The sequence below is a fragment of the Chionomys nivalis genome, chromosome 1, assembly GCF_950005125.1.
Source record: "Chionomys nivalis chromosome 1, mChiNiv1.1, whole genome shotgun sequence".
In the NCBI taxonomy this organism is placed as follows: domain Eukaryota; kingdom Metazoa; phylum Chordata; class Mammalia; order Rodentia; family Cricetidae; genus Chionomys; species Chionomys nivalis.
This window is the reverse complement of record NC_080086.1, coordinates 174,466,152-174,493,429: the sequence shown is the minus strand read 5'-3', so window position 1 is coordinate 174,493,429 and position 27,278 is coordinate 174,466,152. Positions and strand designations below refer to the sequence as shown.

Here is a 27,278-nt window from a genome sequence, read left to right as displayed (position 1 = left end):
GTGGCACACGCCTTTAATCCCAGCACTTGGGAAGCAGAGGCAGGCGGATCTCTGTGAGTTCGAGACCAGCCTGGTCTACAGAGCTAGTTCCAGGACAGGCTCCAAAACCACAGAGAAACCCTGTCTCGAAAAACAAAACAAAACAAAACAACAAAAAAAAAAGATCCTTATGTAAAGGAAATCATATATATCATCTTCTGACGTGGGTTTTTTTTTTCATTTGAGATAATGTTCTTTAAATCCATCTAATTCATGTGGCATTAGGTTTATTCCTGTTGTGTTTTTTTTTTTAATATGTACCTGTAATTTTGTGATCTGAGACCCAAATTTTTCACCCAGTGTGTTTTTTTTTTTCTTTGTCTCAGTTTAGCCAAATAAAACGACATGAGTTGGACTTCACTATTTAGCAGGCGACTGACTTTTCCTGGCTATATTGATGAAATTTTCTCACGTCTAGTATTTCCTGTGGTCCTTAATATATTGTGAGTCACATGGTCATTGCTTAGAAAGCATCACATGGTGGTTTTCTTCATGTGTTGTTGCTACTTACATTTTTCGATATAAACTAGTAGGCCAAAACACTTCTTGACAAGCTGTGTAAATGTGAGGGTGAGTTTGATTCTCAGCATATTCAGTGCTGAGATATAAGTAAGTATCACGTTTTACACAGTCCCAGAGCTGGTACATGAAACACAAGTAATTGCTGTTAAGTGTCAGTTCTATTCATGTCAGTTCTTCCTTCTTGAATCTATTCCTTGAACACGTTTTTGCTAATGAGCTTGGCCAGTTGCAGATAAAAAGAAGCAATTAGCCAAAGTAAAAATGTGTTAGCCAGTAAGGAATCCTAATATTTGGGTATCTGTTTCCCTAGTGAGAAATACTCGACTATCCACTTCCCATTCTCTCTCCTCTTTATTGTGCTACAGAGTGTTTGAGTCATATATTATAGCTTAACAAGAGGTGGATATTAAAACCAGGGGTGGGACAATCAACATTTTTCCTAACTTTTGTTTCTGACTTTCCACCTTTTACCAGTGCAGTGTGCGCACAGCATAGAGGACCCTCAGTCTCTAATATTAGTCCTAGAAGGAATTCTTAGTGCTTGCGTGCTGTTCCACAGCCTAATTATATAAACTTTGTGTTATGTTAAATACCTACTTAAGTGACACACAGTCTGCTTATCACCAAATAATATAAGATTGACAATATTATAATGTTGATAATGTATATTGACTGAATGTGTACTCAATGACTGTTGACCAGCAAATCCTAGTTCGTGGTTTAATAAAAAATCAGCGATAATAGTATATGCTCTAGAAGGTTTTTGTAGGCATTTAAATACAATTTTTCATTTTAGGGGTGTGGAAACTGGCACAAGTTTAAGTACCTGAAACCAGAGAAAATGGGTGTAAGAGCCCAGATCTTCTGCTTCACTGATTTAATGGGATGGACCCAGAATGCTCTGTGGCCCCAGAAGGTGGGAGGAAGTAGAGAGTACAATACAGGCTTCAAGATTGAAGGTGTCCCCACTGTGTGGCTTCTCTTTTAGTCATGATGATAGACCACTTTTGTTCCTAAATTTTCTGTTTTACCACTTGCATCTGTTTCTCTGTGTTTTCTCTCTTCATGTATTTGTAATAGATGCTCTTTTAAAGCAAAACAGTAAATATGTCTTTGAGAAAGAGTTTTGTTTTGTTTTGATTTTTGTTTTTGCAAAGCTTTAGGAAACGAATAAAATAAGCAAAACTGCAATCTAATAACTTTTTGGTGCCCACAGCTATGGAGTTGTTTTAACTCGTAAGGAGTGTGCAGGCTGTGATTTGTTTATCCATTAAGAGTGTAAATGTAGTTGGGGCATAATTTTTGTTTATAAACTTAACATCAACAGACCTTCTTCTCATTAACCCTATTCGTTCTTTCGTATAAATTCCTGTAATCAATACTTTGCCTGAATATAGTAGGCTTTTTTTTTTTTTACTTTAAAATATTCCCCTTTTATGTATTCTATACTTCAATGTGTTTTTCTTGGATATGGCAGCACTGCACTTCATTCAGTTACCTGGAGTAGTGTCCGCAGAGCCATCTGAACAGTCGTTTCAGGATGGCTGAGGATACGTACAGAGTTTCACATGTTTAGATGAGAGCACACCTTGAGGAATTCCGCAGGGACAGAGTAACAGTAGAATTCTTCCCATACTTCAAGAAGAACTAAATGCTGAGTGCTGCTTCTAAGCAAAGGCTGTCCTACCACCTTCCCTGGACCTACCACTACAGCCAAACCTGGGTGATTCACTGGAGCAGAGGCAGCACTGCTGAGCCTTGCAGATGCCATTTGCCTCTCATCCTGCGCCTGAGCTCCCTTATGTCATGTTCGAGGAAAGTGTGACCCATGTAGGTCATGCTATTTAGTTACTTAGTTGTACTAAGGCAGTGGTTCTCAACCTTCCTGATACTGCAAATCTGTCTATACACTTCCTAATGGTGTGTTAATTCTCAACAGTAAAATTATTTTCATTTCTGCTTCATAGCTGTTTTAACTGTTATAATTTCATAACTGTTGTTCATAACTGTTATAAATTCTAATGTAAATATTGGCGTTTTCCAATGGCCCCAGACTACCAAAGGGATTGCGACCCACTGATTCACAACCACTGTAGTAAGAATTGAGCCTTGTAGCCTCATGAATGCTAGGCAAACACTCACTGATGAACTAAGCTACATCACCATCCCTCGTTACCCACCCCCGCCCCAGATTTTTACCTATTTTGAAACAGAGACACAAAATTAATTTACCCAGGCCAAACTTGAACTCACTCTGTAGCTCTGGCAGACTAGGAACTTATCTTCCTTCATCAACCTCTTGAGTAACAAGTATCTGAGATAATGCCCTTTGCCATTGGCGAGGCCATTTTGTTTTTAACTCTTAGGAATGAATCTTTATGATGTGAGAGTCTATTAAATCTGTGAAGATGATTCTGGATGCAAAAAACAGTATCAGTTCTGGCTGTACTGAGAAGAGAGTTAGTTATATGAGAGATTTATTAGAAGATGAGACTAAGACTAGATTAGGTGGCGCAACAGTCACTAGAATGGTAAGAGGCAGGAAGCATTATAATTGCTTTAACTAGAAGTAGCCTGGACATAAACCTCCACTGGGTGCTGCTGCATGGGCAAAATGACATTGTAAACTTCTGACTATCACTGTCAAAGCAATCTGCCAAATGTAGGAGCAATGGTGCTCACTGGTGATCATCTTCCATTGAAACTGTGGATGATGACTTCAGTGTTGTATAGTCAGAATCTCCCTTAGTTTAATGACTTGAGGCAAGAGTGGGGATGATGGTTATCAAAGGAAAGCCTTCTGTGAGACTGAACAAGCCCAGAGGAGGGTCTTCATGATCACCCAGGGAAAGAAGGCAAGAGTGTTTTCACCTCATAGTAAGCCACACTCTGTTTTCCTCTTTTATTTATTTAAAGTAATTTCATTTCCTTATACCTCCTTTTATCACGAAGGTGCACTCCCAGAGTCAACCAACCTACTGGGCCTATTACCACATACATTCACCCCAACTACTCAACTATCAATAAACTTAGGAATGGCAATCCCACTATGAGCCGGAGCCGTAATTCTAGGCTTCCGACACAAACTAAAAGCCTCATTAGCCCACTTCCTACCACAAGGTACCCCTATCTCCCTAATCCCTATATTAATTATCATCGAAACTATCAGCTTATTTATCCAACCTATGGCCCTAGCAGTCCGTTTAACAGCAAACATCACAGCAGGACACTTACTAATCCACCTAATTGGAGGCGCTACACTAGTCCTCACAAGCATTAGTCCACCGACAGCTGCAATCACATTTATAATTCTAGCCCTCCTTACTATTCTAGAATTTGCCGTAGCCCTAATTCAAGCCTACGTATTCACCCTACTAGTAAGTCTCTACCTACATGATAACACCTAATGACCCACCAAACACATGCTTTCCACATAGTTAACCCAAGTCCATGGCCTTTAACAGGAGCCTTCTCCGCCCTCCTGATAACCTCAGGCCTAGTAATATGATTTCACTACAACTCAATAACCCTATTGTCTTTGGGACTTATAGGCAACACACTCACTATATATCAATGATGACGTGATATCATCCGAGAAGGAACTTATCAAGGCCATCACACCCCAGTTGTTCAGAAAGGCCTACGTTACGGAATAATCTTATTTATCATCTCTGCAGTATTCTTCTTCGCTGGCTTCTTCTGAGCATTTTATCATTCAAGACTAGTCCCAACACGTGACCTTGGGGGCTGCTGACCACCAACTGGGATCACACCACTAAATCCACTAGAAGTCCCACTCCTAAACACATCAGTCCTGCTAGCATCAGGAGTATCCATCACATGAGCCCACCATAGCCTAATGGAAGGCAAACGAAATAATATAAACCAAGCCCTATTGATCACAATCATATTAGGGGTGTACTTTACATTCTTACAAGCCTCAGAATACTTTGAGACATCTTTTTCTATCTCAGACGGAATTTACAGGTCCACATTCTTCATGGCAACCGGATTCCATGGTCTTCACGTAATCATCGGATCAACCTTCCTCATTATTTGCCTTCTTCGACAATTAAAGTTCCACTTCACATCTAAACATCACTTTGGCTTCGAAGCAGCAGCATGATACTGACACTTCGTAGACGTAGTGTCAGTATCATGTGACTATTCCTATATGTATCCATTTATTGATGAGGATCATACTTTCTTAGTATAATAAGTACATCTGACTTCCAATCAGTTAGTTCTAGTCTACCCTAGAAGAAAGTAATTAATATAGCACTTATCTTACTAGTAAATGTCACCTTGGCCATGATCCTAATTTCCGTAGCCTTCTGGCTCCCTCACCTAAATATATATACAGAAAAAGCCAACCCATATGAATGCGGATTCGACCCTATAAACTCGGCCCGATTATTGTAAAATGCTGTTTCTCAATGGATACAGGAGCAGAGAAAGCAAGGATGAAGAAAACATTGCTATGCTTCCAAAGAATGTTTCTGCGTTGTGTTAGAATATATGTTGAGGGGGAAAGAGAAGTCACTGGTCATTTTCAAGTCATTCATCCCTCAAATAGTTCCCCTGAATCTCCCCTTGGCAGGCAAATTATTGTAATTAAATGTCTAGTATGTATTTTAGCAAGCTTATTAGTATTAGAGTGGTCAAATTTAAAATCTGATATGAATAGATTATTTTTAATGTGCCGATATACTTTAATGCATTAAGGGCATCTTAGATCATTTATGTGCACATTATATTTATTCCTGTTTCATAGGCCAGCAGTATAATAAAGGGAAATGGTCTGAGACTCAGAGAGCTCTTAGATGCCCATTGTGATGGTGTCTGTCTCTGTTTGTCCCTTAAACAGCTTGTTTACCATTTTTTCTGAGTTTATCTCTGTATATGTCTTCACCTCTATATGGAAGCATTTGGATTAGTTTATCTCTGTAGAACTCTTTTTATTCAAAAATTCTATGACTCAGTCAGTTATTACTTTGTTTTCATCTGACAGCCTACAGGACCTCCTGGGAACTCAGTGAGTGAAATCAATCTGCTAGCCAATAAATATTTATTGAGTACCTACTAAGTGTGTGGCTCTTCATAGACCAGTAGGGAATACGATCTAGGTGATATGACAAGATGTGTGTAGAAAGGAAGACAGTAATACACAGTAACTGCAGATAAGTGCTAATCTCTGTCTCATACCGTGTCCCCCCCCTGCACACACACACAACACCATTTCAGGTGTAGGAAGTTCGCGCTTCTTTCTACGTTGAAACCTTCTACACACATGACTGGTGGTGGTGGTTGTGGTGAGTTTGAGAATGAGGATTAGTTATCTGAATATTTTGGAAGGATTGAGCTGGTAGTGTTAAGGATTGTTTGGCACTGCAGCACAAACAGGTAGGGGATGCTGTGTAGACCATAAAAGAGACAGTGGAAATCTCAACAGGGCTGATGAGAAACAACCGAGAAAATATTCAATAGAGAAAGAAAACATGGAGGTTTGGGTCCAGAGATTTTCTTCTGGAATCAGAGCAATTGGAGGCCTATGTGATTGCCCGTATACTGATCCTGCAGTTGGAAGGAGGAGGTGATTTGGTACAATTCAGCAAAGTTTTTAATCTAGGAAAGAGCGTTTTATTTTTGAAATGCTGAGTTTTACGTGATGATGACTCACACAAATTCACATGTCCTGCAAATAGTTGGAAATGTGAATGCATGGAATATTTAGCAATGAGTAGACCAATTTGGCTGGGCTGGAAGCACGTGTTTGCTAGACCGTTTACTTTTTTTTTTTTTTTTAAACTAGATTTGGGGACTGGTGAGATTGCTCAGCAGTTAGGAGCATCTGTTACTCTTACAGAGGAGCCCCAATTCTGTTTCTAGAACCTACTTCAGGTGGCTCACAACCACCTATAATTCTCACATCAGGCACCCACAGTCACGTGTATGTTAACCATGCAGAGGCATACACATGTACATATAATAATTTTAAAAGGCTGCTTCTATTATTTTTTGCTCTGGTTTTTACTTGTCTCCAGTGAAAGAATCTCATTTCTGCCATAGGATGACCTTGGTGGTTAGTGTCATTTTCTCTGTCATGGAGATTCAAACAAGCCCATGCTTTGTTATTCCTTCGTTTTATTTTTCTTGACTGTGATGGTTAGAGGTTGGGGGAAGTGCTAACTGTTTGAGGGCCGGTGTTCTTTGATTAGTACTTGCTTAATATCCGCCTCTGACTTGAGCCACATTCGTCATTGTCCTCACTTCCTCGGGTGTTTGACCAACTTGGAAGTGCCCTAGTATTTGGAGAGGAACTGGCATAATGAGGAGATTACTAGTTTTACTTGTTTCATAAGGCCATAACCATGATATTGCCGAATAAATGGGACTATCAAATAAAAGCTGGCAATAAGATTACGGCACTGCGGAAATCCTGGGGGCAGAATAAAAATGTCTGTTTACTGAGCAAAACTATTTGATGTTATGCTTCTTCCCCCCTTTTCCTAAACTGCTTTGGCCCATATTTTCAAACTATACTCTCCGCTAGCCAGATTTATGACGTGGGCTTAAGTGTTTAATTCTACTGCTACCAACCATATTTTTTTATCTTGTTTTCCCTGTCAGTTGTTCTTTCAGGAGATCAAGGTAAGCATGCACACCATGGCAGGCAGAACACGAATGGAGTAGGCAGTAAGTGTGGTTCATAGATGTGTCAGCATATAAAATTAGCCATTTGGCAGTGCAGTATGAAACAACATCTCGTTATCACTCAGTTTTTAAAAGCTGGGATCCTAGATCTCTGGTTTTATTTCTTTTCTTCCCAGTCTGACGAATGCTGTTGAAACTTGGTGGAACATGGTCTCTGAGGCTGGGGCATTGATTACTGATCAAATGTAAGCCTAGCTTTTAAGTTTAATCATTATTAAGTGATTGATAATGAAATTTCAATGGATAAATGCTGTAGCAATTCAATGTTTAACCCATCTGCAAGGCAGCAGTATTCACAGGAGATTTTTCTCCCCCCCCCCACCTCATCTTTCCTTTTACTTCCTACCTTCATTCACAAAGTGTCTGCACCCGTCTGTTTATGGGTAGCCTTTGGTTTCTAAGAATGTATCTGTTGAGCTCCTAAAGTCTGAGTCCATTCTTTATAGTTTTCATTCCCTTCCCTGTGATCTTTTCTTCTTTTTACCATGATGATTAAAGATCAGAGAAAAGACTAGCTATTTGAAGATGGGTGTTATTTTATTACAGCTTACTTTCCATACTTATCGTTGTTCTAACTTTCCTAGATGTTTTGTTGGTTTGGCAATGCACTATCAATCCCTTCCCCCCAGGAGGAAAAGTGACTTTTTGATCTATTAATACACATAGTCGTTGTTTCCAAGAGGTTTTCTTTTTTCTTTGTTGGTTGTTTCATGTCTTGAGATGGGCTCTCAGTGAGTACCTCTGACTTGCCTGAAACTTCGTGGTCCCTTCCTGCCTCTGTCTTCTGAGTGCTGGTATTAGAGACATGTATTTGCCACACCTGGCCATAAGAACGAAATTTGAATTTCTAGGTTACAACTTATATATAGCCCCTTGGCAGTGAGGGCAAGATCTCAATCTGCAGCCCCTGCTGGTCTCAAACTTAGAGTTACCTTAGCCTCCTAAATGCTGTGTTTATTAGCTGTACTTCTAAGCCCATGAGTTTTAATTATACCAGCCTGTTTGTGTGCCAGGGTGTTTGAGATCGGGTGTTCCATGTTATGCTTCATACTATCACAGCTAGACTGGTAGACTGTCAAAGACAGACACTAGACACTAGACACTCTGAATCTCTGGTGATGATGCTTTGCCCCAAGCCTCACTGCACCTTAATTCGGCCCTTAATAGTCCTTGATTCCCTCTAACTTGGCTGTCATTACTAAAACAAGCTAGGGACACAAACATTTGAGTCTTCCTGTTAGTTTTCAGCCTGTGTTGTAGATACTGACAGAGATCTGCCTGACTATTCTGATGATAACACTTATTAAATGGAAAAGATTTAAAAATCATTTTGAATCCATCTTAGAACTACATAAGTTTAAGGGGAACTTTGAAACTAAAGGTAAGATAGGGAGAAAATTTAGAAAATCTATAAAAGACATGTACCGCCTCCAATGTTTCCAATTATTGATAATTCTGAAACAAAACATCCTGTCTATACATGCTCTTGGTTATTTGAGAAGTTCTTCTTAGCTGTCTGGGTAGGAAAAGGTGGGACTGGGCCCAGTCAGCCAGCAAAAATGAGATCAGAGGCATTGGTATGGGAATATCCTTCCTTAGGAAGGTAATCCTATTAGCTTTTAAAAGCCATTCCTCATTTTGTGGGGTTTTTCTTTTTTTGAGATCTGGTTGGAAAATACTCTGTTTAAGATTTTTCTTCTTTGCCCATTGTCTCTCAGTGTGCCTGCCTTGTGCTGGATTTTGCTCTTACCCTTTATAGACATATATATTTTTTTTCTAGCTTAGAGAAGCCAACTCTGTCACCAGTCTAAAAGCGCCGGGTTCCTGCCTCTGAGACTATGAATGCTGTAGTGAATGGAGATTTGTGTGAGGAACTGTCAGCCACTAGGCATGTGCAGTAGTGTGGAAGTTAACCTTTGTTACCAGCTTTCTGGAATTTGGGGTGGCCACGGAAGCACATCTCTGGCTGTGTCTATGAGGATGCTTCCAGAAAGGTTTAATAGAGCAAGAAAGACCTATAGTGAATGTGGACAGCACCAAGGCATGAGCTGAGGGGGGAAAAGCGAGCTGAGCATTCATTTCTCTCTGCATCGTGACTCTGGGATGCAGTGTGAGCAGCTGCTCCATACTCCTGCTGCCATGACTTCCCTGCCACAAAGGGCCTGGATACCTCACCCTGTCAGCGTCAGGTGTTTTGTCAGAGCCTCAAGAGGAGTAACTAACACAGACAGAAAACTCACATTTTCCATGCATGTGTACAGAATGTTCCAGAGGATCTTCTGATCTGTCTCTGTCTTTTCATTGAACCGTTGCTTCCTTACTCCTCAGCTGAGTTGCAAAGACAGACATAAGCACTGCATAGGTTCTGGTGTCGGTCAGCTTCACCATCACATTTGTGTGAACAGGTGATGAGAAAAGAGGAAGACCAGCCGTTTGTGTGTCAGCAGTCATGATTGGAGTTCTGAGGCTCCAATCCAGCCCTGCAAGAACGCTTGCACTTGCAGCAAAGAGTAGCAGGACAACTTTGCAGCCTTGTACTGTTGTAGCCTTTGGGGATTAGAAATGAGAGAAACCTGAATCGTACGCATCATATCTCAGTATACAGGCACTTTGTGCATGAAATTTGACCATCAAGTCTTAATTGTTGTAAAGTTGTATGTGAGTATGTAAGTATAGACATACACTTGAGAATGTGTCTTCTCATAGACAGGCGACTATGCGGCATATATTGAACTTTTTTTTAATTAAAATTTTTTTTTTATTAAAAATTTCCGCCTCCTCCCCGCCTCCCTTTTCCCTCCCCCTTGCCCCACTCTCCTCCCCCTCCCTCTCCAGTCCAAAGAGCAGTCAGGGTTCCTTGCCCTGTGGGCAGTCCAAGGTCCTCCCCCCTCCATCCAGGTCTAGGAAGGTGAGCATCCAAACCGGCTTGGCTCCCACAAAGCCAGTACATGCAGTAGGATCAAAACTCAGTGCCGTTGTCCTTGGCTTCTCAGCAGCCCTCATTGTCCACCATGTTCAGAGAGTCTGGTTTTATCCCATGCATTTTCAGTCCCAGTCCAGCTGGCCTTGGTGAGCTTCCAATAGATCAGCAACCACCATCTCAGTGATTATCATTTCAGTCCTTTCCTTAAAGTTTTACTAAAATATATCACAAAAGCATTTCTTTGTGGGTTTGCTTTATTCTAAATATGTGCCCACATGTGTTTGCCTTAAGGAAAATATTCTCCTTTTGTAATCTCCATGGACACCTCATTGACTGATAAAATGCAGATGGTTTTTAAGTGGGAAAAAATTTAAGCTCAAAGGACCTAGATAAAATATCTTGGAGCCTGGAGCACTGAATTATCTGTTATCCTCTTCAGATGGAGAGTGAAAAGGGTGGGCCCACAGAGGTGTCAGCTATTATTCCTCTGCCTGCTCTTAAGATCTTTATCCATTTTACCCAGTTTCTATTTATCAGGTTAAGTATTTTAGTTAACTCTGCTTCTAGGTGCCAAATCAAGGAAGTCATACAATGTGTGAGTGAGAGGGGTGTGTGTGTGTGTGTATGAAAAGTTATGTCTTTTTTTTTACTCTTTTGGATATCCAGTAGCTTTGACTCTGATATAACCAGATGGGTAAATGCATCATGTCTAATCAACTCATAAAGTAAGAGCATTCTTGAGAAACTCCCTGTCTTTTCATAATTTGGCTCTGCAAGTCAGTGGTGCTTGGTGTTTGTAAAGAAACAGTTTTGTCTGAAGGCACTTAGAGCTCATAGGAGGCATATCTGCTCAGGGGATAGTCCTTTTTAAGTACCAAGGCGGTTATAGCATTTGCACAAGGGCACAGTCTGTGCCAGGTTCACATTATATATAGGAAGGTTGCTCAGAGCCGAAGCCTAGTGCCTGACCAACAACTCAGGAGGAGGAGACAGCAGTGATCCAAGTCTGGTTCTCTTCAGTAGTATGGATCTTGTCGGGAACCACACTAAAGATAAGCTCCTTACTCAAAAGAAGAGAGTTACTGGTATGGAAAGGAGGGATGCTGTGCAGGTCCTTGTGTTACATCATGTTGTGTTGGTAATGCTTCTCTAAGAAGCAGATGCCAAGAAGGACCAGACTTGCAAGAAACTTAAAGTCTCTTATGTGGAGACCTACTCACTGAAATGCAAAAGCAAGGTTTATTGTGTGCACAATAGAAGTCGGCAGGGACCTCCTCACTGCAACAGTGGCAAGAGGAGGTACCCCGTCCTTCCAGAAGGCATTATTTAAAGGCAAAAACCATAAAAGTTACATTGACAGGGTATATGCCGGAAGGTGATCCCATCTACAGTGGTTGGAGCATTAGGAATTTCCTTTGGCTGGTCTGTTCCTGGGTGGCGGTAGTCTCAGTTTGTGGTCTTTATCAGAACCAGGTATTGCCTCAGAGTAAACTACTGAGACTCAGGCCTCTATTGAGCTTGTCATGGCTGGGTCCTATAGGACCAAACACATCCTAATTGCCATGTTGGGAATAATTTAATACCAAAACAGCACCTACAGATTATAACTCTGAGATGAGAGCCTGTGAGTTGACTATAAGAGAACTAAATGAATAACTTGGGAGTTTGATGAGGGATAAAATTATATAGTTCACAATGCTCCTTCATAACTGCCTATTAATATAGAAAGAAAGAGGAACTATAGTAAAGACATTTGGCAGATACTGTTCTAACCAAGTTATCAAATATACCATTATCAGTGTGTTATCTACATGACTTCTTGTTACAAAGGAATAGACAAGACAAAATAATTAGCCTATCCTCTTTGAAAAATGCCTTTAATCTCAGCTCTTGGGAGCAGAGTCAGGCACATCTATTTGAGTTCCAGGCCAGCCAAGGAATATACAGAGAGTGCCTGTAAAAGAAAAGAAGCAACAAAGCTCAACTCCATGTGTCAAAGAAAAGACAGAGATAGTTCCATTTTAAAGAGATAGAAAACCTAACGGAGCACCTGATTCTGAATTACAACATCTCTCTTTACCTACAGTAACCACTACTCACGGTCAGTTGAAGTCCAAAATTACTACACATAAAAATTCAGGAATAATCGTATGTAAGTTTAGATCAGGTGCTTTCCTGAGTCATGAAACCTCACCATCGTGCGTCACACTCATCTCAATGAGAATTGTCTCTGACCATTCTATGTACCCTGTATATGCTACGCCACTCGTGATTTAGTAGACATTCTACTCTAGGTACACTGTATGTGCTTCCTTCTCCTTCATCATTTAGTAGACATCTTGAGCTTTTTAACTGACTGTTATGATAATGTGTTTGCCTTCAAGTTATTATTATTTTGACTTATTAGGTCCTAAAATCACAATAGCAGTCACACAGCAAACAGATCTATGAAAGAAATACGAGAGCATGCTTCTTTTGAGACTGTCTCATACCATAGACCAGGCTGGCTTCAAACTGGGCAGTCTTATATCTCAGTCTTCCAAAGATTTGGGGTTACAAGTTCTTCTTTTAAAGTAAAATAAGTGAAAATATAAAGGAGTATTTTGAGACAGTTTTAAAAAATAATTTTATTTTATGTGGATTGGTATGAGGCTATCAGATCCCCTGGAATTGAGAATTGCCTTGTGGGTTCTGGAATTGAACCCTGGTCTTCTGGAAAAGCAGCCAATACTCTTACCATTGAGCCATTTTGCTATGATTGTTTTGCTATTACTGTATCTCCTATTATACCTAATTTACAAACTAAACTTTGTCATGTGTACATATGTTTAAGTGAAGAGGGAGAAATCGAAAAGTAGTGCATCTACCAAACCACACCAAAAGTTATATATAAAATATCATTGTATTTGCATATCGCTTATACATATCCTGCTATATATTTTAAACTTCCTCGAATTACTTATACTACTATTAATCCAATATAAATACTGCTAAGCTAATGTTAAGTTGTATTATTTAGAATAATGATGTGAAAACTGTCACTGCATGTTAACTAACATGACTTTTTGTGTTTGTGAACATTTTCATCAGGATGTTGGCAGAATTTCACACATGGAACCATGAATACAGAGGACTAGGTGCTTCTTAGCTTCAGTGCTGTCTTTAGTTTTAGACACCCACTGGTGATCTTAGAACATATCTCCCATGTAGACTCATACTCATAATATGTCTATTAGGACAGTTGGTTCGTGGATTAGATGATAGCAATGTGTCTGTTAATATCTTAAGTTTGCTTTCCTGTGAATCTGGGAAAATGACTTGATTTATAGGATTTACACACTCAAGTATTGGCAGATGATAGCAAAACACATCAGGCTTTCCTTTCAGGGAAAGCTATATCTTCTTTGTATTGCATTTGCAACTTTTCTGGAACTCCAAGGACTTAAGAAATTATACATATGTATTATCGAAGCAATCCCAACAATTGTAGATAATTAATTGTCTTATTCATTAATGTATTTTTCTATTACTTTCAATATTGAAATCTAGGGAGACAATGGGAAAGGTAATCAAAAATATGCTTAAGTGCTTAGAGCTTCCTCTAGTTGAAATTTTGCTTAAGCTCTTAATTCTCTTTCATGAGTGTATTAATGTCCCTTTGCTCATGTTTGTAGAATATGGGATCTGATGGTTTGAAACTATCTCTAAAGGGAAGTTAGGTTCATTGTAACCTGCTGGCAGCGTGGAAAAGAGTGGGCAGTGAAGAGGAACACCTCCTTGTGATCCCATGCCCATGTGTTTTCTGTGAACACCTGATTCTGCTCGACGCCAACAGTTCATACTTGAGAGAACCCTGAATGTCTCCTTTAGTTTAGAAAAGCATTTCACCTTTTTTTTTGTTTTGTTTTTTGTTTTTCGAGACAGGGTTTCTCTGTAGTTTTGGAGCCTGTGCTGGAACTAGCTCTTGTAGACCAGGCTGGTCTCGAACTCACAGAGATCCACCTGCCTCTACCTCCCAAGTGCTGGGATTAAAGGCATGCGCCACCACCACCCGGCTAGAAAAGCATTTCAATTCCAGCATTAATTCTTTTTCTGAGCAATACAGAGAGGAATGATATAATGTTAGGTCTCTTTTCATATGCTGATTGTGAATTAACAATTGTACCAGATATTTAATTGTGGTAGAATTACTGACACACTCCAGAAAACGGTATAATGTCAGAGAATATGGTTTAATGTTTTCTTTTTATTTACTTGGGCACCTGACCAAGGTGTTGTGTTCTAAGCTATCTTTTGCCAGGAGAAAAATCTTGTAGCCTTTTGTTAGCAGCCAGAAGAAATAAACTAGGCAGTCAAGTACAAGGTCTAGACTCATTCTGTTTGTGCTCTCTCCCATTCTTTTTTCCAAATTCAGTCTCAGATAATGGAAAAGAAACAAAAAGTAGAGAAAGCATATAATTTTTTTTTTTATCTGCTCAACAAACTTGGCTAGCTAGGGAAATCCTTTTAGAATTCCAGCACTGTGTTTACAAAATGACTAGATTTTCTTATGCTTTAAGGCATAAGAAATCTCAATTTTCTGGATGTTTTAAAACAAACTAACTTGCTGTAATTTTTTCCACTTTAAAAATGTCTTTTTTATTCTAAATAAGTTAATTCATTTATATATTACTCTCCACCTTGTGCCCAGGGCTGTGCTGGAAAGTGGGGTGTAAAGCAAGAAAGCCAGGAGCCCTGCACACTCAGAGCAAATACCTTGTCTGTCAAGGCAGACGGACAGACAGACAGACAGCTTATAGTTATACTGTTACTGCATGATGCTTGCTGATGCTTTCTCACCAAGACGAAATGCGTGTGACTGTCACATGCCTGGAATGTAGTAAATACTCAGTAATGAGATTGTTATTATTTCCTGTGTTTTTACTCTTCTATTGCTTAGCACTGGCAACTGTTCCTTCAGGGAAAATCTGTAATTAGGAAAAGAAGCTAAAAGCTGCTGAGCTTTAGGGAGAGGGAGAAGGAAAGTAGTGGGCAGGGTGTGGAGTGAATTGGGAATCTACATGTTCTCTGGAAGTTGTGTGACAGGCTTAAATTGGTTCGTAAACACTTGCTGTTGTATATGGAGGGCAAGGCTGATAAGTAGGAAAGGGTTGTACCCACGGTCTTTGTTGGCCCAGCAGGTACTCAGAAATTCTGGGGATGAATTTGAGTGTGTTAATGAAAGTGGATCATGAGATATTTGCACTGTTTTGCTTCGTATTCTCCAGATTTTCATATTGAAACCTGTTTTCATGAAAATTTTCTTGCTTGCTCTGCCATTCCAGCTTTCTCCTCTAGACCTCATGCATCAACTGTAAAATGTCAGTGCTCAGTAATTCAAAATGCAGTAACAAATATTTCTTTATTCTCTTGGCATTTAAAATCACCAAGACATTATAACCTGTCAAAAGTAGTCTTGCAAGCCACTCCCTAGCCGTCTAGCTTGGTGGCTCTTTGGTGGGTATAGCCACTCTCCTGCTCTAGTAGGACTCCTTGGTGACAACCTTAGTTAAAATCTTCACCATGAATCAACATCTCCATCTGCTGATTTGGGGCTGTTGCTTTCTCCGTGCTGCCAAACACAGCTCTGTGATAATGACAGCGTTTGCCAGCACGCTTATGCAGTGACTCAGGAGACAGGGTGGCCAGCAGAGCAGCCTCTTTGTGGGTGTGGATCTTAAGAAGTGCTAATTCCATGGCGGCTTGGAGATATTAATATCGTGCTGGCAGTAGATAAACAGGCAGCAGAGGGGCATATAATGAGAACAGAATCAGCCACAGCATCTTTTCCTCCTTACTTACCATCATATTTTGTGCTGCTTCATTGAAAAGTCTGTTCTCCTAGGTTTAGATGAATAGAATCTTTCCATGTAGTTTAAACATGTAGTTACAGCTTAGTTGAGCTGCCACTTTCTGAGGATCACCAGTGTGTTAAGAGTTAATTACATTATCAAACAGCACTAAACCATAGCATATGGCACAGTAGCCTATTGCTTACTGTACCCTCTCCCCAAAGGGCAGCGAACCAGATGGTGTGATGGGGCCTTTGGTGTAATTACGACAGACACAGACAAAGACATAACCACCACTCTCCAGCAATAATATCATTTCTCTTTCTTTCCAACGTTTGCTTTTGTCATCTTTTTGTAAAATTTGCTTTTATTTATTTGTTTGTTTGCTTGCTTGTTTGTTTGCATTTGCTTCTTGATATCAAAGTTCTCTTTCAAGGTTGGGGAGAAGCCATGCAGAAGAGCTTCATTAGTCATTTGAGTGCCATTCTCCATGCACTGTTCTCAGGACAGTTGCTGCATACCATCTTTAAAGGGGCATGTCTCGTTGTGTAGTGGGCACAGTGTGTGTGAGAATCACTTGAAGTTGGATTCTCCTCCGAAGTCTGTCATCAGTTGGAATGCTGTTCCAAAACTTGTTACCTCAGGTTTTAGCCCTCTTTTATTTTTCCTTTGTCCCCTGGTTGGTTTTCTTCTACCAGAATGCCTGTTTTCCGTCTTTCCCTCTCCCCAGTTCATTCCTGGCTCTTCTCCAAGCCGTCTTAAGGTGGAAGATCTACTGTTGGGAGCTGTGAGAAGAGAAACGTGTTGAGTATCGTGTTCCACCAATGTTTCTAACACTGTAGAATTACAACTAGGCATTCTAGCTTTTCGTATAGTCTGCGAAGGAGACTGAGAAATGTAGGTCATGCTTGTATGTGCTCATTTTTTATCTTGTGTGCCTGATATTTTAGAGCAGATTTCTTGAGGGTAGTGGCTTGTTTATAACATTCTGTAAATAGCCCAGCCTAATGTGGGGTTCGTACAGAGAGTTTCTTCTGGTTTTGTATGGATTGATGTAGATATGATGCTACTAACAAGAAAATTGCTGAGCCTGGGTATCTTTGTTCTGTTCTATTTGGATTCCAGCGTAGCAGTGCACTGGTCTAAACATGCTTAGCCTCTTCCCTCCCCTGCCAGAATGCCTTGCCACCTCCAGGTGCTATTACTGTTTCTGTTCATTGAACCCCATGTGCAAACCCAGTGTTGACTGATCTCTCTTTTCTGTTGCAGAAACATTGCTGAGGCTCTTGTCAGCAAAGGCCTAGCCACAGTGATCAGATACCGGCAGGATGATGACCAGAGATCCTCACACTATGATGAACTGCTGGCCGCAGAAGCCAGGTAAGTTTGAGAACTTACTAAACATACTGAGACTGATAGCACCACTTTTTTCTGTGTCACTCTTGTGTTTCCGCCTGAGCCTGAGCAGAATAGATTGGAAGTATTATGCAGATAGAGCTCGAATCATTTCTATGTTAGAATTTTTGCCAGTGGAAAACAAGAAAGGCATTGGTTAAACATAGGCCTCCATTCCTGTGTTCCCCGCCATCACAAATCAGTAGCATGTAGAATGTGACCACTCTGGGTTGGGATTATAAAAGGAAGGAAGCCTGGATGTGATTGAGCACATCATGTCTGATAATCGTATGGTGATCATCGCCATTCCTGGGACTATCGGAAAAACCTGACTTATGCGTGCAATACATTTGGCTCTGTGCTTTCCTTCAGAAGCCTCCCCTCCCTTCCTCTCCCATTTATCACCCGTGAACCTTTTGTCATGTACAAAGGAAATGAAAACATTTATTAGGAAATGAGTTTTGGTTTCAAACACTTCTGACAGCTGGCAGGAAAGCATTTGAGAAGCCCTGTGACATTTTCCTTTTGTCCTTCATCCCTATGGCTGGTTACCCCGAGGAGAAGCACAGTGCACAGCTGAGTTTCTTGCCATGACATCCCTCAAGGCTCCTACTCTTAGAGACTTTAGTCTGCTCAACTGATATGGATACCTCAGGGGTCTGTTTAGACTCCGCAAAATATCTCCATTGTATCAGAGTGATTTGCATGGATTTACCTCACTCAATAGTTTTTCCGTGGCCTGCAAGACCTGTTAGTTAAGAAGTTTGGTCACTGTGAGATTATGCGTTCTGTTAGAGAAGCCTTGAGTTGGGCACATGTTACCTAATTTTGGTTTCACACCTTGTCAATGAGATTGTTTCTCTCGCTCTTGTTCTCATATCCTACATTGTGATAGAGTGTCACACAGAATGTCAGTGGAGAAGTCAACCTGTTGTGACATTTCTGATTCTTTCTGGGCTTTTCTCCATTGTCCGCCTAGACATGAATTGTTCCATATCTTTGGAATTATGTTCACTAGTAACATTTAAAAATAAGGCTCGGCCGGGCGGTGGTGGCGCACGCCTTTAATCCCAGCACTCGGGAGGCAGAGACAGGCGGATCTCTGTGAGTTCGAGACCAGCCTGGTCTACAAGAGCTAGTTCCAGGACAGGCTCCAAAACCACAGAGAAACCCTGTCTCAAAAAACCAAAAAAAAAAAAATAAGGCTCCCTGTGCCTAATAACTTGGTAGGGTGAGGCAAGAGAATTCTGAGTTCTAGTCTGGGCTTCACAGCAAGTTTCAGGTTGTCCTTGGCTAGATGTAGACTCTGTCTCAATTAATAGTAATATAGTAACAAAATGTGGTATAGATTCATAATGGGTGTTTCCCAAAGATAGTTGGTCTTCCCTCTCTCTGCTGTTATAGGAATATAGTATGCCCAAAAACACCATGAGGGGAAATATCGATACACTTAATAATTATATAGACCCTTCAGGAAATAGACCTTCACCAAACTGGTGGAATTCATGGGGTGGGTTGGTGGGCAGCTTGGCCATTGTGATCTGATAGTAACTTGAGAGCAAGTGAGGTATTAACAGTGTAAGGACCACTTACATAATGATGGGATACATGACCATATTTCTAGGTCTGGGTTCACCGTGTTGCAAGTGAACACCTAATTCTAATTGGCAGGCGGGCATGGAAATAATCTGCAAAGGAGCTCAGGAAAGGGAGGCCAGAGTCAGCTCGGTGTTGTTTAATGATTATACACATAGAAGGAAATTTGGGGGAGATTTAGGTTTTAAGAAGAAAATAAGCCTTTTTAGTGCAGATTTTGTGCTGAAGTAATGTAACAAGATGCTTGCTTGCTAAAGCAGTGAACTACCTAGGGATAATTGTGTTGAGCCATTGCTTTCAGACTGATGGTGGAAAAATTGGCTTCTAAGCCCTTGCACTGTTGCAGGTTGAGTAAATGCAGAAAGATTAACCACCTCCCCAAGGCTGGGAGGCATTGCCTGAAGGCAGTACAGGCCCCATAAAGGATTAGTACCAGCAACCAAGATAGCTGAAGTGGTTTTTCTTTGGAGTGCCATTGTCAGTGATCCCTAGGATGACAGCCCAAGGCCATCTCCTAGATGCTAACCCCCAGCCAGGTGAGAGTCAAGAAAGACCAAGATTCTCACTAGGTAGAGATTGGTGGTTTTGTCAATATGCAGAAAGATCTCTCACATTTTGGACTTGTTTTCCAAACCACCTACCTGCAGACACTGTTTTGTTTCAGTTTACCTTCATTCGGTCCACCCTTCCTTCCCCATGACGCCTCTACATCCCCATCCTTGCCTCTGTTATATAACTCACAACCCTTTGTACATGCTGCTTCTGTCCTGCATCCTGCCTGTCCATTGAATATTATCCATGTTTAGGGCTCTTTTTCCCTAGTTGAACTCTGCTGTGTGATTTGATGCTCTGTCGATTAGGTTTCTCTCTCTGCCTCTCAGCTTAGAGTCCTCTGCAGATCTCATTAGTGAGTTGTTTACTCCTTTTCTGGGCCATGAATAGAACCCCTCAACAAGAAATGCTCTGGTGATGACCCCAAGTCACTCCCAACATGGACTGTCTTTTGTTTATCATTCCTTCAGCCACTTTTTAATCTTCAGTGATTATGTACTGAACCAAGCCAAATTGAATTAATTTCCCTAGAAAAATTTCTTGAGTTACTACTATATCTAACACTTCAGCAAAGGCCAAATTAGTAACATCTGCTACATTCCTGTCAGTCATCCGTTCTGAAGCTCTTCAGGTTCCTACAAGATTGTCTTCCAACAATGATGTCGATTGCCTCAGATTTCCTAGCCCCTAACCTTGCTTACCTGCTTTTTGGGGGTTATCGGCTGGTGGGATCCGCAGTGACACATGCTCTTCCATTGACTTTGCTTTCCAGTGTACTGCTTGGCCATTAATCCTTTTAGAGAAACATTGTAAGCTTTGGGAAAAGGGCAGCCTGTTAACATCTCTGACTTCTCAGGTCAGCACAGCTGCCAGCCTAGGAGTTGATGAGCTTTCTCCTGGCTCTGCAGCTCCTACTTTCTCTGCAAGGGCTGGTGACCTGCCAGCCTTTCTCAGGTTATCTGATAGGAGTTCAAGGGGCAGGACTTAGGCACTCACTGGAGTGAGTGATAGGGAAGTAAGGACCCCACTGTGCAGCCAGCCAGTTGCATTCCAGTGCATTGACTTGCTTGCTTGAAACAAGCTCTCCTTTGCTCTCCCTTCAGCTTGCTGACCCTTGCACAGCCTTTATTCAGCTGCTTGTCTGCTTATGGGCAACTTCCATTATGTCTCAAATTCTTGGACCATCTAGGAGAAGCCACATTTCTTTGTTTAAAGAATAAAAAAGCCTGTTAATTCCCCAAAGGTTGCCTTCCTTTCTAGCTCAGGTGTCTGTCATCAGCCACCTCCTCCCTCTTTACCTTGTGTCCAGGCAAGATAAGGTTTTGGCATTTCCTGGGGGGTACTCTTGGGCCTTGTTTCTCTCTTGGGTTCTAGTGAGAAGCTCTTGATTTTTGTCCCAGGGTTTGACAGCTCCAAATTGCTTGTCCTTGGAATTTTTTACAAAAATAATTTAGATGCACATGACCCATGTGACACACCTGAATTTGTTTCCTTTTTCGAAGCATCCCATAGTTCTTCTCTGCATGTTTCTAATGTTTAACCCGTTGATTTACTCTAGTCTAGACAAGGGTTTTACACTTTAATCAGAGCATCTGATTCCTGGAGGACATACCTATTAGCTCCTTTTGAAGTATTTCCAAACCGCTCCCCCAAATCATTTTTCCTGAAAATGCTATTAAAATGTCACATATTCCATCCCCTGTATTTGTTGTAACACATCCAGTTTGATTTTGGAAAGACCAACATGCATTTTTCACCCCCATGGGAGACACCATCGCTGTGGACTTTTCTTGTTGACAGTATAGAGCATAAGCTGGCTTAAGACTCCCTGAGGGCGGCCAGGAGTGGGGTGGGGGTCTGCTTTTTTCCATCTGTAGAGTGCTGGGTTTACAGGCGTGGGCTACCACACCTACCTTTCCATGTGGGCTTTCACTGAACATGTTATTCATATTGAGGACCAGCTGGTAATGCCTGGAGTCAGATCAAAGTGTGACTGCTGCCATGCTTTCTTTGGGTCTGTACAAATGGGGAATAACATCAACGTGTATTCTCTCTTCTGTAGCTAAACAACCCTTTTTTCCAGAGCTATAATATTTTAATGTGCTTGTAGGCCCAAAAGTTGAGTGTCTTAAGTAGGAGGAATGGAAGGTCAGAGCCACCCTGTTCTAAATAGTAAGACCCTATCTCACAAAACAAACAAAGACAGCCCTACTATGTAGTCCTGAATGACCTGGAACTCATTGTGTAAATGGACAGGCTGTTTTCAGATTCACATTGTTTCTGTCTCCCAAATGCTGGGATTAAATGCATAGCTTGCAACCTAATATTTTAATTATTTCTGGAATTTGGCTTTATTCATGTAAGGTACTTTTTCATCTCAGATTTTTTGATTTCAAGGATACACACACACACATATATAATGCAAAAAAAGAAACTGATGCCTCAGCTAGACTGTGGAAAACAATAGTACTGAGCAATCTAGCATCTGAACAGATTTAAATGACTTTAGATTTATTTTGGGCATAAGAAAGAAATGAAGTTAGGATTATTTCAAGCAAAATAAAAGGGGGGGGGGACAGGCCTTCTTCTTCCTTTCATGCATATTCTGTTTCTTCATGGCACCCTATAAGCTTGGGAAACTGGTGCTGTCCTTAGTCTTTGAGAGGCAAGCATAAACCTGCCTTTCTCTCTGCTGTGTGTGGCTTCCCCAAGAACTCATTTTTCTGAGTGAACTAACTCTCTCTTTAGAACAACAAAAAACAAGTGCTCCTGCCTTGCTGAGTTCTCTCTCCAGTCTCCAAACCCCACAGGCGTCAGCCTCTTGCTTTTTTCGACATGATTGGCAGAACTTCCCATTGTAGACTTCTAGCTCAAACTCGGGGAAACTGTCAGAGTCTGATCAAGGTTGTATGCATTGATGACTCTCCTTTGCTAAGCCAATTTCAGTGGGCATTATTATGAGGTGTACTGCTCTCATCGGGTGACTCCTGGTGACTTAGGGGTCACGTTGATCTATCCAGTATCCTCGAATTGATAGCCATCACTTAGTGAATGCATATTGCAAATTTCCTGAAGTGTTTTCAGGGCCACAGGGAGAGAAATGCCCTTGTTCTACACATGCTCAGTCAAAGCTGCTCCCCTGCTGTTCTCACACAGAAGAAAGTTTCTATAAACTTTAAAGAAGTAGGAAAAAGTCATGCCTCTAGAAACAAATGGGGAAAAAAAAATTGGTGCAGTCCTCCCTGCCTTATTTCAGCATGTCTCATATGTTCAAGATCCAGGATCAACATTCTCACCACAGAACCAAAACCAAATGGAGCCAGCAAGATGGCTCAGAGGACTAAAACTCTGGCTGAGCAAGCTTGAAGACTTGGGACAAATACCTGGAACCCAAAATTTACCTTGGGCAACTAAGGAGAGGGAACCTGAAATGACCCTATCCTATACTGATGAATATCTTGCATATCACCTTAGAACCTTCATCTGGCGATGGATCGAGGTAGAGACAGAGTCTCAATTTGGAGCAACGGTCTGAGCTCTTAAGGTCCAAATGAGGAGCAGAAGGAGGGAGAACATGAGCAAAAAATCAGGACCACGAGGGATGCACCCACCCACTGTGACAGTGGAACTGATTTATTGGGAGCCCACCAAGGCCAGCTGGTCTGGGACTGAATAAACATGGGTTGATTCCGGACTCTCTGAGCATGGCGGTCAATGAAGACTGATGAGAAGCCAAGGACAATGGCACTAGGTTTCGATCCTAATACATGAACTGGCTTTGTGGGAGCTTAGCCTGTTTGGACGCTCACCTTTCTGGACGTAGATAGAAGGACCTTGGTCTTCCCGCAGGGCAGGGAATTTGGACTGCTCTTCAGTATCGAGAGGGAGGGGGAATGGAGTGGGGGGAGGAGAAGAGGAGTGGGGATAGGGAGAGGGAAGTGGGGGGAGGGCAATATTTGGGAGGAGGGGAGGGAAATGGGAAATGGGGAGCAGGTGGAAATTTTAATTAAAAAAGAATAAAAATAAATAAATAAGTAAAAAAAAAAAAAGTCAGAAAGACATCTGCAATCCTAACACTTCTGCTTGAAATACAAGATGGAAACAGGAGAATTGCCCAAAAGCCTTGGGCCATCTAGCCTGGAGTATGCAGCTGTGCAACACAGAAACAGGAAATATCCTGCCTCAGCAGTGAAAAGGGAAACTCCCAAGAGTTGTCCTCTGATCCCCCTACACACACACGTAAATAGATAGGTAGATAGATTAGATAAATGGATGGATGGATGGACAGACAGATGGATAGTATTGTAAACATCATGACAGTAGACAAAGTCAATGAACTTATATGTCAGATCTTAAGCTGAACAAGCAGCAAATTTCATTACCGTAAAGCCCACCAGAAAATTAGTGTGGAAATTGAATGTATGTTCCTTGCAAATATTTGTGTATTTTAAAATGTTAGAACTGTTATGTCCTATCACATGGTATAGATTATATGAATTAATCCAAACTCCAAGAAAGCAGATATTGCTGTCAGGAAGAGTTGTTCTTCTCTGCTCTATCTTGCATGCAATGGGTTTACATTCATTTCTCCTCTTTAGTCCTTCGAGTATATCCTGGGTCATAGGCATCAAGAATAATGGTAGAGAACAAAAACGAGAATAGATTCAAACCTTTGCAAAGCATGTAATCCCTAAAGGATGGGCATTACATAAGTTGAGTAGCATCTCTAGATACTGCTATTTTTCCTATTTCTTTTTCTTTTTCACCTGTTTTCTTAGCCTTTCCTTTTCATCCTATTTATTATTAACAATGCTTGCCTTCATCTTTTTCTATCCCATCTCTCAGTTTTATTAAATATTCCCATGAGAATGTCTCCTTGAAATTTTTCTTCTCTGTTCAGCCTCTGTTCTTACCTTCTCAATAGTTTAATGGTTCATCTTTAAATAAACCAAGATTTCTCACTTTGAATCTAATGGCCCCAACAAGTGAAAATTCTCTTTAAATAAAACTGGAACTACTGAACAGCTTTTACCAGAAGTTGTTTTTTTTTTTTTTTTTTTTTTTTTTTTGGTTTTTCGAGACAGGGTTTCTCTGTGGTTTTGGAGCCTGTCCTGGAACTAGCTCTTGTAGACCAGGCTGGTCTCGAACTCACAGAGATCCGCCTGCCTCTGCCTCCCGAGTGCTAGGATTAAAGAAGTTTTTCTCTTCCTGATCATTCACCAGTCCCTATAACTCCAAGGTACTCTGGCTTTTAGCTTGAGCATCATAGAATGCAGAAGCAGAGGAATACTTGTCTGGCTTCTTCTGCCAGCTATGTTATCTCATAGCAGAGCAGTTTGGAACCCAGAAAGGAGAGTGGCCTTTTTCTGAAACAGTCTTCTGCCTTCCTTTCTTTTTAACTCTGGAGGTGCTCTTTTCTCCTCACCCCCACCCCCATTTTTTGTTTGCAGTTTGGTGTTACAATCATGAGGTTGCTAATTGACATCAGCACATGGTGTGGATTGGGGAGGGGGTTCACTGTTGGGAGTAGGGTAGATCAGCTATTGCAAGTGGATGTGATAACAGGAAAATGCATTAAACGAGCTGTGGTGGGGAAGTGATTTGAAGACACAGCTGAATGTGGGGAAATTTAGCTTTTCCCTTTCTTCAGAAAAGATGATGCACTCAACATCCAAATAGCAGTAATCAATCTGCATTTAAGGCAGCACAAATGGCCACTTCTGGAGAGCTGTATAATGCCTCCATTTTCAATGAGTTTTCTCCTTTAGGATATTAAGAGGATCTGTTCACGCTCTTCATCCTCCTTTCTTCCTTCCCCACCCCTGGTTCTGATGTAAGCTCTGAGAGCTCGCTGGTGACTGAGGGGCAGGGGGCTAAGTTGGAGCCCTTTGCTTAGTATGCTCCCCTGAGTACCAGGTTTGTGGGGAGTTCTGCCAGTCACAGTCAGATACTAAGCTGCTAATGAACGCGTCTTACATAATATTTCCTGCAGTCATTAGTCTGTGCTGATTGTATTCCTTCAGAGGACATGGTTCCAGACTCACCTTTCTGACCATCTGATCACTGTCACCATTTCCCAGTGCATGCAGCTGGCCTCTTCCGAGCAGCTTGTCCATTGTTTGCCTTCTTGTCCTTTTAGCTGAGTTCTTGGTCATTCCAGAGAACATTGACACATTTGAAGATCATCATATGATGAACAGTTTTAATCTGAAATAAACTGTAACAGTGAAGTGATAACCAATTGAGAAACACTGCTGTAAACAATTCCTGACCACTGAAAAGCAAATCCCATTATGTGACCTTTTATGGCAGATTTAGTCTTCATTACTTTAGCAATTGTAACCATGGTTATAAGCAAAGAGAACAAGGCATGGAGCAGACAAGCTTTAATTTCTCTGCATGCTTGACTCTTTCTACTCCTTACTTCTGACCTCCTTCATATGCAGTTTCTGGCTCCTTAGTTCTGTTGCTTCTGAGTAGCCTCCACCAGGTTATCTCACCAATGTGAGATAATCAGCAGCGCCATGATGCTTGCTTGATTCAGCTCCTCTGCAATGCTAGGTGGCATAGTGGTTCTGAGAGCTGAGCTTATATTAGGTATATCTCTAGCCTACTTGGTTATAGTCCTTGAAAAGAATATCTTAGAAGGGTGATAATTTGGGTAATTAAACACTGATCCATCAGTGCACAGTATTTTATAGCCGCTTGTGAGTTCTTCATAGCTTTCTTTTATTTGTTTGCTTCTTTGCATCTCAATTTCTAGTAACCTCCTTCATGCATTTCTATTTTATCTTAAGCTGTCTCTGTTCCCCCTCCTGCTTTGGACCCAGAAATTGAAAAGGATTACTTCCTATTCCTCCTGCTTCTGCATTGAGTTCAGAGAGCTGAACTTCCAGAGAATACCAGCAGGTTCAAGTCAGCATAGCTGGAAAAGCATTTTCTAAAATGTGTTTCTTTTCACTCAAGTCAAAAGACACATTACATTTTAATACAACTGGGCTAGTGAGATGTCTAGTAGAGAAAGATGCTTGCTGGACTGGCTTTCAATCCTCCTGCATAATAAGTAGATGTGATTTTTTTCAAAAGTAATATAAAACTTCGATAACTGCCTTTTGTCTGTTAAACAATATACTTTGTCTAGTTTATTGTGATGAATGCAAGAAAATCACAATGTGTAGGTTATTTAGATGAATAAGTAAATAGTTGCTGAAGCAAAGATATATTTAAGGAGTAAGCTGCAGGTAAATGCCACTCTAGTCCAGGAGCATCTGGCCTTCGTGTCCACAGAAGCTAGTGTGTTCTGTCCGCTTTCCTTTGGGAAAGGGAGGTCAGAAGATAAATCTCTTCTTCCTCACTCTGTGACATAGCGGTGGTTTTATGCTTCTGAATTTATGTTAGGAAATAATTCACAAACTGTCCACCAGTTTATTTAAAAGTTATTCCTTGTGGCATTATTTATAATAATGCAAGTAATCTATTCATAGAAATATCTAACAATAGATGATTGTTTAATTCTGAACCTTGGATCCATGAGATGGATTTATTGTAGAACCATTAAACATGAAGAAATAAGTGACATAGAGAAGTGTTCATTTACCCATTTGTTATGGAAAAAAAAACCTATGTGCCCAGAAAACTTAACCACAGTGGTACCATTTTTTTAAGTATAAATGGGAGATATGTGTGTTTTAGCTCTCAGAAGACAT

The 27,278-nt window shown here is 40.9% G+C and overlaps 1 protein-coding gene across 1 annotated transcript in view; it reads left to right on the top strand.

The window, feature by feature from the left end:
* Positions 1 to 27,278, top strand: part of Snd1 (staphylococcal nuclease and tudor domain containing 1) — a 408,394-nt gene that overhangs the window by 209,452 nt on the left and 171,664 nt on the right. The window contains exon 13 of the mRNA XM_057771546.1: positions 17,299 to 17,409. Coding sequence (XP_057627529.1) covers positions 17,299 to 17,409 — 111 coding nt within the window. The remainder of the gene's footprint in view (positions 1 to 17,298; positions 17,410 to 27,278) is intronic.